Raw genomic sequence first — 15,284 nt, forward strand, 5'->3', positions numbered from 1 at the left:
ATTTCGAAAAAAGTTTAAAAAGCCAAACAGAAATTTTCTTAATCACAAAAAAGCTATATGCTTGAAAACTGTTTTAGTTTTTTGTAACTTTTCAGAAAAGATGTAGTATAAGGATTAAAAAAAAAAAAAAAAAAAAAATATATATATATATATATATATATAACACATTGTAATAAAATTATATATATATATATATATATATAGTACCTGTGGTACAGAACACCGTGCCTTCATAAATCCATTATTATGAGATAAGACCAATATTGGTATTCCAGAGAAAAGTGATATAACTTCGTGCAATGACAAATATGTAGGACTTTTATTTAGACAATGCACGATAAAACAAGATGAAACAGTAGCAGCGGTGATTTCACGATCTACAGAAGCTCTATAAAAAATATTGATTAAGAGAATTATTCTTTAAAATGAGACATATTGTACTTAGATATTACGTAATGTGTGTACATTGCATACTTCTCATTTTCTTTCTCTCGCAACCATTTTGTTTTGCATAAGTTTTTTAGATGTGCCAGGCATTCTATTTTAAATAAGTAAGGTACTTGTTCAATCTGGTCATCCATTTCCTGTTTTAGTCGATTTACTTTTGTCTCAAATGTTTTGTATGTAAATTCGTCACTTTGTAAAGTATTTTCTAGTTCCGTAATTTTATGTCGTATTTTTTCACTGGCTCGTTTCATATGTAAAGCCTTTGCGCCAACAACAGCTTTAACAGTGCAGTTTGTTGCTCCCTTTGAGGTGTATGTCAAGAAGTAAAAATATTGTAATACACCTACATTGTGTACATGTGTGCCACAGCATGCTTCTCTAAACATAACCACTAATTAAATACTGAGTGGAATCGAGTTTAATGAATTCGTTAGTGTTTAAACTTTGGACTTACTAACTTTGTTTTCAAATCATCAGCATTAATCTCTATGATTCTAATATCTGTGTAAGGATATATTTCTCCAGGCACCAATATAATATCATCTTGTCCTAATAGCTGAAGTGAGTTTAACGTTTGTACAGTTACTGCAACATGAGAATGTATAACATTATTTATGCGATCTTCTATTGTTCTCATTTGTTCCAATGTAAGTTTTTCACCAAACGCATTAAACTGAAGTTTTAGGCTATCCTTGTCAACTATACAATTACGTTGATAAACTGTATGCATAATTTCTTTTAAAGTTGCATTCAATAAATGGGTTGCCGTATGATGTTTCATAGTACCAATTCGAATTTGTGAATCTATATTAACCAAGCAATCGTCTTCCGCTTTTAAATATAGTTCTGAAGTTCTACAAAGTAATAGTTCATTTTTGTACATATGTAGTTTATAATATATTTCATGTTAAATTAAAAGGTAAAAACAAATATCTTACGGTATGTCTGTTTTTTCAAACTGTCCGAAATGAATCACGTAACCGTTTACTTTTCTGACATTGTGTATATTAAAAAGCAGATTCTTGATGTGTATATTTCCTCGATCCGAAACTTGACCACCTTCGAACGAATAGCATACAGTTTTATCCAATATAATGCCGATTTCATCTTTGCTATTTAACATATCATTGACATTTATAGCTATTTTGCTATTAACGTCGTTAGATTTTGCAATACGGGAGTAATTTGTATTTGCAACTAATTTTCCTATAACATATAAAGTAAACATAGTTTTATAATAAGTTATATATAATAATTTTATAATCCAGTTTGTATATAGTAGAGACATCTTTATGTAGCTCTAAATTACCGTTAATAATGATTCCGACAATTTTGCTATTGAGTGGCAAAAACTTATAGTTACTTCCATCATATGTATAATCATATTTAAATGAATCATTCGTTTTAGGTACGTGATTTTTTTCAAGTATTCTCAAAGACTCATCAGCAAACACAGAATTATATTTGTTGAATCCAATTTTCGATTGATATTTACGAATATCTAATTGTTTTTGAAAGTCAACTTCATCAAAGTGTAATGATTCAATCTGAGCTAGCTCTGCTATAGTTTCCGAATTAAGCCCATATGTATCATACATTTTAAATGCAACAGCTCCCGGTAACACGTTAGTTTTACGCCTGTAAAAAAATAGTATTACAAATTAATATTACATACTTATATATAGGGTATCCCAGCTCGATTTCACAATCTTCCGTGAGAACGTAGAGCAGATTAAGATAAATAAGAAAGTCCAATACTGTTTTGTAAAAATCAATAATGATCGAGATATTAATTGTACAAAACGATTTGTGAAATGATGATTTGTGAATGATCACGCATGATATGGTGCAGATGAACTGTAGTGACGATGTCTGCCGTCGTGCTTATACATTATATCAAACTAAACAAAAAAATCCTCTATCATTTTGCAAATAGCCACGTAGATTTTTAATTATTAATTAAAGAAAATTGTTGCATAATTTTGCGCAATGTGCACCAATTTTTTAAAATTAATAACTAAAAATCTACATGGTCACTTGCAAAATGATAAAAGATTTTTTTTTCAGTTTGACCGAAAGTACGAGCACACAACGGTAAATGTCACTACAGTTCATCTATCACACATCATACAAATTTTCTTTAAATAATATCTCGATGGTTATTGCAAATATCGCAAAACAGTATGGACTTTTATATTCACTCGTTCTATGCCCTTACGAAAGATTGTGAAATCATACCCTAAATATTGATACTTTATGATACATAAAAAAAAAGAAGAGTGATAATTTCTATTTACAAAACTTTTGTACTTTTATACAAATATCTTACAAATCTTTCAATACAGTCTGTAGATCTTTATAGCCATCAAATAAACCAGGGGCTGTCCAGTCAGTGATCAATGCTAATTCAGGACGAATTTTAACCATTTCATTCCATTTTTTACCAGAAGTATTCCGCAATCTATTAAATAAGTCTTCCTCAAACTTAATTATTTTTTCTACCTAGTATTGCACCAATTAACACAATATGAAATACGTCTTAACACATAACAGGATAATTTTAGTAATATTATTTTAAATTACCTGTTTGAGATTACTGTGCAATTCTGTATAAGTCTCACCCAAGTTATCAGCTACATTGTAGACTAGTTTGGCAAGCATGTCAGTTTTTCTAAATATTCTTTCTCCTATGTCTATTGCATTTCGTAATACTCTCCGTAGCTTTGGGCTAAAAAAGCATATATATTATTATTTATTTTTATTATGATCTATAATTTTATATATATATAAATAGAAATTTAAATATTAAAACCATACTGTTGTTCAGGTAACATATTATCAGCCAATGCAACAGTAATCATTCTTGCATGATCTGCTAGAATTCTATAACCATAATCAATTTTGCCTGTATCATCACTATTAAATGTTCCCTTATATTCTGGAGCATTTGAGTATTTCTGTATTGCACGAAATAATGGCTGGAAAATATCTGTATCATAATTTGACGTTTTTCCTTGTAATAATGTAACTAATCGTTCAAGTCCCATGCCTGTATCAACATGATGTTTTGGTAAAGGTATTACATATCCGTTTTCAAGCCTAACATAAAATATCAAAACACTGAATAGCTATTGTATGATATAATTAATGAATTCTTTTGATATACATACAAAATAATATATATATTTAAAGTTAATATATAAAAAGTATCAGGATAATTATAAGATATATTAATCAAAGATATATTGTTTTGTATGATTTAAATAATTTAATATGTTAATCAAAGATATATTGTTTTATATGATTTAAGTAATTTCATGCATCTAACAGATCCAACAATAACATCAGAATGAATACAACTTACCTTTCATATTGTATAAAAACTATATTCCACAACTCCATAAGATCTGCATATCCTTTATTTACTCGTGCAGCTTCATTAGTAGATCGTCTAAAAAAATCTACATGTATCTCTGTACAAGGCCCACAAGGACCTGATATACCCATTTCCCAGAAATTGTCATATATATCAAATGGCAGAATTTTGCATTCTGGAAGACCAAGTCTTAACCAAATATCTTTACATTCTAGGTCAGGAGCTATGTCCAAATCCTTATTACCACCAAAATATGTTACATATAGATATTCTTTGGGTATACTATATACATTTGTTAAAAGATTCCAAGCATATAAACATGCATCTTCCTATAATAAATAAAGCATAATCAAATATTTTATATGCAATCTATTATATTTCTCAGAGAGTAAACACACAATATATATTGTACTATACCTTAAAATAATCTCCAAAGGACCAGTTGCCAAGCATTTCAAAGAATGTATGATGATAACTGTCGTTACCAACAACACTTAGATCATTGTGTTTTCCACCAACTCTGATACACTTTTGTGAATTTACAACTTTTGTCATAGGTGGTTCATAATAATCCAAAAATATACCTTTAAACTAAAGATGTTACATATATTTTAAGAAATACTTTTTAAATTCGCTAACAGATAAATTGATTGATAAATGATGAGAAAACCTACTTGATTCATGCCAGCATTGGTAAATGTAAGCGACTGATCAGTAATTGAAGACACAGGACTAGAACGAATAATACTGTGGTTTAGATTTTTTGTAAAATAATCTAGAAATTCCTTTCGGATCAGATGAGCGGATTTATTGTTTGTGAAATCGTTATACAAGCGAATTAATTTAAAGAAGATTATTCTCTTCGTTAAAAGATTGGCTTTTGCTGATAGATAATACATAATACACAGGAGATTAAAATAGTCTGATTTTACAAAATATTCCAATTATTCTTCTGTTAATCTAATTAGATACCATATGATTACAAAAATTTATTCAGAGCTTGCTTTCTAGAGACACATTCAAGGAGTACACTGCCAGCACTATTTTTCTTTCTTTCTCTCTCTCTCAATATTGATTCCAGGGCCAGCACTATTTAGTAGAGGGCAGTGATTCAATTTCAACTTCAATATTTGGCTCCAGGCCTCTCTAAGAGTTATGCCCCAACGCCATTTTTCCGACTAATGATATATTTCGAGAGTAAAGTCTTGGAAAATTCCAAGGCACGTTCCAAAAAATCACAAGGTCCCAACTTATTCAAACACGTCTTGTCGTGACGGCGGTTAGGCCGGGACTCTTATAGGGCAGTGATGGCATGGTCGAAGTAGTGTCGATCAATCGAAGCTGCTCATACAACTCTCGATTCCTAGTGAAGTACCAATGTCATAACATTTGAGGGTATCTTTGGAAGGAATACCAACATTTGTTGTTAAAGTACTAAGATAAACGTAAATTTTGTTGGAACCTGTTATGCGCCTTGTATTTAATATAACTCTGTCATGACTCGTGACGTCATACACGCGTATTACGACCTAAAGCCAGCGGCACATGATGCTTGTTTTCTTGCTGGATTGCTTGCTGGATGGAAATACTCTGTTCTAATTGGTGCATTTCTGAAGACGGACCAATCAAAATAGAGTATTTCCAGCAAGTAATCCAGCATGAAAACAAGCATCATGTGCTGCTGGATTAATCTTGGGACGATATCTTACGACCCTGGCATCACTGTGTATGGGTCATATAGTGTTAGCATCACAGATGTCTATACTAAACTAGATTGCTAACAAGGTCTTCGAACGTACATCGCGTAAGATTTCCGGTTGCATGCGAGAAAATGGCGGCGGTTTTATATGTGTAACGTGTTAGGGCTATCGCACACAAATTGACATAACTGCATATGCATAGCATAAGATCGTATGGACCAATGAGCATCGAATATTAAGCATCGAACACTAATATGGCGACTTAATACTCGATGCTCATTGGTACATACGGTCTTATGCTATGCATATGCAGTTATGTCAATTTGTGTGCGATAGCCCTTACGCTCTATGCACAATGCCAGGCAACAGGCAATAGGAATAGGCATTAGCCAATAGGAACAGGGAATAGAAATAATTGACCAATCCGAATTCCTATTCCCTGTTCCTATTGCCTGTTGCCTGGCATTGGGCATAGAGCATCACTTGTGTGAGTACTTACAATGTGTCAGCGTGACCAATAAATGACTGTTGTAAAACCAAAAATGCAGCATCTTATTACATCAAAAAATGTTGTAACAAAAAAATAGATGATATTGGACGTAATTTGCTGTGCTCATTTTCAACAAAAGAATTTTATGACTAAACGTAGTAAAAATATGTGGCGGTAGCGGCCATTTTCTCGCATGCACCGGAAACTCTATCGGACGCAAACCGTTATATGCTTTTAGATAGCCTGTTTACAATCTAGTTTAGTATAGACATCTGTGGTTAGCATGTAGAGCACATTTTTTAGTAATTTTTCAGTCTTTTAAAATAATTTTCGCGGTTACGAGAGTTCAATTTTGAAAGAGACATACATATTTTGCTTTGTATCGTCTTCTGGATGACAATGTGTGTTAGTGTCACTACTCCCTCAGTAGCACATCCAGAATTTTGAATATAATTTGTCAATATCCCAAAGTCGCGCCCATAACGTATAAATATAAGGTCTGGCTATGGCCGGTATTCATAGGCCGGTATTCATAGTCCGATCTTATATTTAAGATCATCTTAAGTACTATCTTAAGATGTCATGAACCAATCACAGAGCCGTATTCGTATCTTAAGAGGATGTATATCAGTTGGACACGGGGCAATCACAAGTCGCTGTTCCAAGGGACTCTACAAATGTCTCTAAGTACACAGTGCTGTAATTGGTTGTGTCCAAATGCACCGTGTCCAAGTGCACCGCTCCCATCTTAAGACATTACCCCCATCTTAAAACAGTCTTGAAATAAGATTCGACTACGAATAACGGCCATAGTCGAGTCTTATATTTAAGACCATCTTAAATTCATTCTTTAGTTAGTCTACGGATGATTTCAGCTACAAAGCATCTGAAGATAAACTTAAGACGGTCTTAAATATAAGATCCGACTATAAATACGGCCTATGAATACCGACCTTTGTGTTTTTACGGAATAGCGTTTAGTTCCGATCCACAATAGGTGTAGTAAGCTTTAAGCCTTAAGAAATTGACCAATCACAGTCAAATTTGAGGAGAATAATCGACTGTGATTCGTCAATTTCTTAAGGCTTAAAGCTTACTACACCTATTGTGGCACGGGACTTAGTGCTGCCCTCGCAAAGTAAATTCCCCGAATTCGGAACTAATATGACGCATAATGTGCAATTCAGTCGATAAATGTATAACTAATAATATAAATGTTAACAAGAACAAAATTTGAAGGTGAATATTATTCTTTTTTGTCATGAAATCAAAATATTGAGTAAATTAATAAGTGTTTTAAATAAATTTTTTCAATAACTTTACATTATCATATTCTAAATAATTTTATAAGTAAATAAATAGCACTATATTTTGTTAGAATGTTGCACATGTGTTGATAACATACTGAGTAGAAAAATACAAGAACATTTTTAAATTTTATAATGAGGCAAATGTCAAAAAGATATTTAAAAATATTGTAAACAAAAAGAAAAAGAGTATAACAAAATTTATAATAAATTTTATTTTTTTTTTATAACAAGAGCAATCTATCTTTTTCTTTATTACCTTCAAATTTTGTTTTTATTAACATTTAGGTTACTAAATATACATTTATCGATTGGATTACCCATTATGCGTTATATTATAGCGTGTTCGAGTGGCTGTGGGTTAATCGCTCCGGAAACGATTATTGACGTCACTGACTCTACTAGCCAATCATAAAATTTATATAAATTTATTTGAGTTTGTGACGTCAATAATCACTCCCGGGAGCTTATTACGGTTTTGTGTGAGAAGTGAAAATGCGAAAAGTGAACGAATTCATGAGATGTTGACCAATAAAATGATAAATATTCTAGGAAATTCGATCACTTTTCGCATTTTCACTTCTCACACAAAACCGTAATAAGCTCTCTGGAGCGATTAACCCTCAGCTACTCAAACACGCTATTAATTCCGAATTCGGAGACATCTACTTTGCGAGGACAGCACTAAACACTGTTCCGTAAAAATACAAAGAACCTTGGAAGCCCTAGTTCTTAGAAAATAAATAAGATGGCACCACTAATATCAAACTGTGACATGATATAGTTGAAGTTTACTTCATCCTTCTAACCTCTACGTATAAAGTTTCAGACAGATTAGTTAGGGCCTGAGTACAAAGATTGTCGCATCGTTTACGACAGTGTCGTTGACGTAAGTCAGTATTGGAAGTCAACGCACAAGGGTTGGCGTAGACGTATGCTGTATCAAATAGATTAAACGACACAATTGATGCAGCATATGCTACATCAATCCTTGTGCATTGACTTCCAACACCGACTTACGTCTATGACACTGTCGGAAACGATTGCGACAATCTTTGTGCTCAGGTCCTTAAGCGGGGTCTACAATAGAAGTCGTAAAGTCATAAGTCGTAGAAGTTGACCAATCGTGATCGAGTATGAGAAGAATAGTCAACCGCGATTGGTTAATTTCTATGTGTTTTGACTCTACGATTTCTATTGTAGACCCCGCTTTAATTGGTTTTGTTATGACAACTATCTAAAGTGAACTACTATTGCTTTCTTTTAAATATTAGTAAAATCGAGATTTAAGCAGTCATTAAATACTTGTTCTTAGAAGGCTTGAAGCCTACAGAAATCATTAAAGACGTCTCTTATAGAAATATCATACTAAGTATCATTTAAAACCAAAATAACGTTAGTGCAATCGGACAACTTAAAGACGTCTTATGTCCAGACGTCTTAAAGTCGACTTAAAGATGTCTTAAAGATATCTTATGTCTCAGTTTTGGACATGTGTGCTATCAGGTAAGTTATTCATGTTGTAAATTGCCGTTTATTGTTAAGAATTCATTTGAATTAATGAACAATTTACACAGACCTATTTTGACATTTAAATTCAGCTGTGTTTATAAATATATTTTGCTCAGTGCTGCCTTTAGTAAAACTTTTCTTTCACACTTTTAAATTTAGTAACTTTTAATATACTATATATATATATATATATATATATATATATATATATATATATATATACAATGTATTAGAAATATTTATACATTGTAAACAATATTATTAATTTTTTAATGTTTAAGATTAGTCTACTTGAGAATGAGGCATAGTATAAAACAATTTTTATTTAAAATTTTTGACTTTTATCTTTTTTAAAGATACAATCCTCTTTTCAATCATATAATCACTACGAGTCACCCTATATATCTCTAGTAAAACCACACAGACTTTTCTGGTTACCTGATAGAAAAAGATAAACGCTCGAGTAGAGTAGCAGATGAGGCGGCAGGTTTCGATGTATTTCGCATCGCACCTGGGTCCTTTCTCGACGTCTTGGCCTGCCTACCAGGACTTTGCTTTATGTGGACACTTTATGCCCCGATTGCGAGCGACACCGGAACGCTCTCAACTTCCCGCCACCGATCAGAGTCCTTTCCCGATCGCAAAACAACGCGAGAGAAACACAGTTTAATTTAAGATCTCCGAGAAATCACGCTGCTTGGCATGTTCCGCCTATCCTTGTGGTTTACCTAGTTGATGGCATATTTTAATAATCATATCCTAGATATTATGGCGACGACGACGAACTTCTTATATAGTGGATTATTTTGCCGCTGTCAAGCTATAACTTATAATTATTGTTGTCAAGTTTAATGCGAGATCGTACTATACAAAATTATGAAATTCGAATTAAAAAGGAGAATTGATATAATTTTTTCTTAATTATTAGGGTCAATATTGCAATGCACGCAAACCGCTCTTTACTTGAAATGGTCAAGGTAAATGTGTAAAGGAAATTGTTTAAACTACGCGTTCTCTTTGAGTTCTCTCAATGTGAATTTTGACGTAGTTGAATACGGTTGCATTTGAAATTCAAATCAAGTGGTAAGGTTTTACCACTTCTCTCTCAAGCAAAATGGTGCAGAATTTGGTGCAGAAATCACAGAGAATCTCGCTTTGTGCCCTTCGAATTATGGAAAGTGAATCTATGTTAACACGAAACAATTGGCGAATTTGATCGAACGAATTAAATGTTTGTTCGAGCGTTCGTCACACATAAATTTTTCCGTTCTTATGATATTTATTATTGCTTCAAGCACATATAGCTATTGCGAGTATTTCCTCGCGTTTGTCTGCCTCATTCAATTCGTCCGTGATAGCTAATTAAATTTTGTTCTTTTAATTGGATATACAGTCGATAGAATAGATCGCAGTGATCGTCTCGTTGGTAGATAGAGACACTTGACACGGGGGATTTGGACTGTCAACAGAAGATGGAGTGAAACCATGCCGACTAGAGACACCCGCTGAGTCCATGGATTATCCCTACGGACAACTTATCTCCCACTGCAACACTCGGCACTTGAACTGGCCGAGAGAACCCCGGTATATCAGATGTTAACGATAAAAGTCGTTTGAGCAAAATAACAGATTAATTTTTTATTGATCCATTGTTACGGCAAATCATTCAGTTAAGAAGTTTAGTTAGATGCATTATTTCAGAATTTTTGGCTGATTGAACAATCCAAACAATTAGAATTTCAGAATCGGACCTTTAATAATTTGGATTTTTTGAGTTTGAAAGTACAAACAATAATATTGAGCAATATATAACATAAAAATAAAACAAAAGTATTTATTTTCCTTTTTTTGTTCTCTCAAAATTGCTTTAATATTCGAGCAATAAAACCGTTAAAATTAGAGTTATTATCGTATGCTTATGATAACTTTAAATTTCAAATCAATAAAATTATGTCGCTTGGTCAATATAACAATTTTGGAGATTCTCCTTGCAGTAAGCTTCGAGATTATTAGTTGACGACACACACCGTTGAATGACGTACGTCGCATGTAACTATCGGACACAGCTAATGCACTTAAAACTTAGCAGTTAATCAGAAACCAATTACGAGAGGCGGAACGAAACGAGTTTAATCGCATTAAATATTAAAACATTCAGACGATACTGCCGCGTGCTTTTCGCGCACTTGTCTGGGTGTCTTTGTATCGCGCACACAAGTCAGTCATCACGCTAGTCAGGGTAGTGCACACGTGCCACCGGCTTCAGCTATTTTCTTCCCATCTTAATACACATGGGAATAGCGGACGAGAACAGTCACCATCCCCTAAGCGCCACGAATACTTTGCATCGAATCTTGTTGATACGGGGGAGATCCAAATAATCGCAGCAAACAAATTTCTAATTCGCTACGATATTAATAACAATTTATTAGGAGTGACAGTAAATAAGTTGCTAATGATATTGGTAGTATAACTAAAAAAACATAACTGGTCGTAAAAAAATTAAACCGTTAAGCATTTGATAAAAAGCAACGAGAAAAGCCGATATGTTAACTGGCTTAATCTTTAATTTTTGTGACACGTGTGTACGATATAAAAGATTAAGAGCATTTTTGTTTTTTAAAGGAAATATATTTTTTATTTGTAAATATTCATATTTATTATAGTTTCTAGCTTATCATGATGTTTTTATGTTTGACGATATGTCATGTTATCATTGTGATATAAGTATGCTATGGGTGTGTGTATATGTATATACACACACAAACACACACACACACACATATATATATATATATATATATATATATATATATATATATATATATATATAAAATCTAATAGCCGACAACATAGTTACAGTCATAAAATAAATGACAATCGCGAAATATAACATATCGAGGAATAATGTAAAATTTTGATGGAACTTGATCGACTATACGAGTTTGTTTGTATAAACGAATAAATTTTATAATGACAATTCTATTGACACAAACAATAATGTTTTTTTGCAAACGTTTAGTGCACAGATACATGGACATAAACTACGAAACGAATATTAGGAATAGAAACGTTGGCGGCGCGGTGTGAAAAGCGGTTTAACCTCCCTCTCTTCGCCCGGTATAAATACATAAAATCAGGCAATCATCCTAAATGGGCGCCTCGCTCGCTTGCTGGATCAGAAGCGTCTGCCTGTCGCCTTTTTCGCGCTGTCGTCTGTCGCCTGTCGTTTGTCGCGCGACAAGGGAGTACGTAGTTCCAACGCGAGTGTGCTATAGTAGTAGTGAAAACGAAAAAGCGTGGAACGACGTAGGAAAAGCGTTTGACAAGCACAATTTCCGTCTCGGGGCACGTCGCGCTCGCTACTTTTATTACTTTTGAGCTCGAACTTCTTCCATTCTTCCCTTTTGTTTCCGAGAAGACACATTAATGTTTACATTATATTATTTATTATATGCGCACTTTTATCACTAGGTTATTCCTATGTGTAGAAAAAATATTGAAATATTTTTTTAATTAATATCATTCTCACACACAATCATTCACTCACTTATTTATCTCTCATTTCTTATATCTTCTTTTCTCCAATTACTTTCCTTGTTATGTTGCTCATTATAGTCATCACTTTAGAATGTCGTTTGTAATATTGCTGTCAAGTATAAACCGGCTATAAACTAGCTTTTATATCCGTATACCCTAATTTAAGTATCGGACATCTATCCGGTACTCGTATTAGACCGAATAGGTTCTCAAAACTAAAAGTCATGCTCGAAAAAAAACTAATCGTAAGTGATGCCCGGCTAATACTTATCTGTCAGTTTTGATTTATTTCTATAGGAATTGATGTCGCATGATCTAATTTTGTTTTTCGTTTTCCTAAGATATTATTTACACTAATCACAATATACAAGTACCTAGGTAATCTTTACAATAACCAGGTACTTTGATATCCGTGAAACACTTAAAATACTCTGATACCCGGGCAGTAGATGTGTGCCCGGGTACTCAAATACTAATATTCCTAGTTCGTAGAACAAATTTGTTTTTAATGACTACTCGGCGTCGTCGATAATCCACGAAAGAATAGAGCCGACATTATGACGAGGTCATCGTTTGGCGCAGTCTATCCAAAAGAGATAAAAACGAGTGGTTTCGATTTTAACACGACTCTGGTCCTTCCCGTCGCCGCAGCAAAACCGCAAATGATCGGAAATAGAGAAACTACTTCACCAGATAGTTGCTGCGAAGGGAGTCGTTTTAAAGGTAGGGCAGGAAATGGTGTTTCGACGCGCTATGTTTTAGGAAACTCGCACGAATCATTTAATGGGCAGCCATACAAAAATTTACCGATCTCTTTCTCGCATTCGATTAAAAAATATTACCCAAATAGCTGTTGTTTCCCCAAATAGAATAGAAAAGTATTTTCTCGTTGCGAAAGATCTTTCTTTTTGTCTTTCCCTGAATAACGCTTGTGTGTTCGGATATTTAGATGTATCCTTAATGGGAATTGACGTCGTTGATGAATCAAAGTCTAACTACCATTGTCGGAAATATCTCTGTGGATACCTTGACAAGCGCGTCGTACGTGTTCGCTCGATTTATATTTCATTCCAACTATCAATTTCCATAAGCACAACTCGTTGCCGTCGCGAAATTGAACTGCCATTCGGCGGCGAGCGATGCGATGGCGCGAGGAAAAAGCATAGCTAGCGCTTTACGCGCGTTTGTGAAGCGCAATCACAATAAATTTTCTACGCTTGGCGTAAATATGGTACAGCGCGCTACTCATGATTTTATAAACGTATTTCTCCGTGTATCTCACATGTACGTTTGTACGCTACTCCATGCACACGTGTACACGTATGTACATATACTGCAATGTATATGTGTCGTGCAGTCAAGTTTCAGGAATAGCGATCAAAAGGAACGACGTGTTACTAACACGGCTTCTATATTTGCTATGGACTCTTTTAAAAATTATGTTCCTTTACTTAAATAAGTTGAGAATTTTTATTTAAGTGTGTTACTCGACTGCAAAGAGAATGAGTCCCGTTATTATTAACGGATCTCAAGCAACTTTACTATATCGCTCGCCACGCATTCAAGATCAGATAAAGCTCCGATAAAATAGATAATAATTTTAGAAATAATTCTAATTACATTTTTGGAGCCTCATATAATATTTGCAGTATACAAGTATATCGTAAATATTTCTATAATAAAACGCATTATATTTGTTTGGAGCAGCACTTGAGGCGAAATGTAATTTCTCTATTTTGTGAAAATAATTTTAGTGTGAAGCCACTTTTGATTCAGTGGAATGCGATACAAAGAAAGGGAGGGACAATTGTTAAGCGTCGTGCTCGTTTCTCAATATTAGCTAGAGAGCCAGTCTAATATTGGATTACTTTTTAATTCAACGAGTTACCCCTCTTCGATGGCGATCGCCGACCAAAATACGTGAGAGATGGGGTGAAGCGGCATGCGTGCCGAACGTGCATGAGCATAGATTAATTTCGAGGGTGTACACCGACAACAGACAGAATTGAGGACATCGAGTAGAGAACATCAATAATTTGCATAATTTCGTTTTGTTGATTCAAGCGTGACTCATGAGATTATACGGTGATTACCGCGCATGATGCGCGCAAAATATTGCAAAAAAGTCGTTTCAAGCAGTTTTGCAATATCGTGATATACAGTCATTATGAATTAAAAAATACACGTAACTATTAACAACAAATTACATTCGTGCAAACAAATTAATGACATCAAGCACAATATTATTTTCAAAACTGAACATCCATAAGCAAGATTTTTCATTTCTCTGGGTTTTTCAGTATCCATGTAACAGTCATTGATTTGTTAGATGTGCGTGCTGTGCTTTAGTGACTTATAAGATTTCACAGACGTTTGCGTCGGATGTCTTGATACTTGGGGATCCTCTAATTGGTCACCGGCGTGGCACTTACGTTGAAAACTAGAAATACCGTAGGAAGATCGAAACAAGATTAAAGGGCGCCGATGACGCACCACTCGGTTGTGCGTCAATAGATACAAGCCCAATAGTATTTGTCGAAAATGATGGTTCATTCCCAGTTTTCTACTCCTAAACGGTGGAAATGTTTGAGATATATATATATATATATATATTGGAGATACCTAGACTTTCTTTCAATATATTATTCTTAAGGAGTTTGTACATGTAATAAGGATCAATGAAATTCTTTTTCCTAAATCAGTATCAGAAAATAATGAGCCATTAACAAATAATCACTAATCTATGTCAATTTGTAAAAAAAAGAAAAAAATATAAAATAAAATACAATTCTATATTTTACATAATTATAAGTAGTTACGTATATATATAATTTTTTTTTAATAACATTTTGTTCTTTACATTTACAAAATTGTCGTCTCTGTAATATGTTTCTAAATATTAATCACACTCG

The 15,284-nt window shown here is 33.6% G+C and overlaps 1 protein-coding gene across 2 annotated transcripts in view; it reads right to left on the reverse strand.

Annotated features, from left to right (window-relative positions):
• LOC116847913 (alanine--tRNA ligase, mitochondrial) overlaps positions 1-5,127 on the reverse strand; it is a 5,441-nt gene extending 314 nt beyond the window's left edge. The window contains exons 1-11 of one of the 2 annotated variants that reach the window (XM_032823429.1): positions 4,498-5,127; positions 4,241-4,414; positions 3,812-4,152; positions 3,265-3,546; positions 3,031-3,175; positions 2,777-2,949; positions 1,757-2,085; positions 1,386-1,653; positions 906-1,301; positions 475-825; positions 208-388 (exon numbers count right to left, since the gene is read on the reverse strand). In XM_032823429.1, the coding sequence (XP_032679320.1) occupies positions 208-388; positions 475-825; positions 906-1,301; positions 1,386-1,653; positions 1,757-2,085; positions 2,777-2,949; positions 3,031-3,175; positions 3,265-3,546; positions 3,812-4,152; positions 4,241-4,414; positions 4,498-4,722 (2,865 nt within the window). In that variant the 5' untranslated portion in view covers positions 4,723-5,127. The remainder of the gene's footprint in view (positions 1-207; positions 389-474; positions 826-905; positions 1,302-1,385; positions 1,654-1,756; positions 2,086-2,776; positions 2,950-3,030; positions 3,176-3,264; positions 3,547-3,811; positions 4,153-4,240; positions 4,415-4,497) is intronic. The other variant, XM_032823428.1, reaches the window with a different exon arrangement.
• Positions 5,128-15,284: the final 10,157 nt, after the last annotated feature.

The sequence above is a fragment of the Odontomachus brunneus genome, unplaced genomic scaffold (genome assembly GCF_010583005.1).
Source record: "Odontomachus brunneus isolate Ranch 3 - 2012 unplaced genomic scaffold, Obru_v1 Obru_scaffold_085, whole genome shotgun sequence".
Taxonomy (NCBI): Eukaryota; Metazoa; Arthropoda; class Insecta; order Hymenoptera; family Formicidae; genus Odontomachus; species Odontomachus brunneus.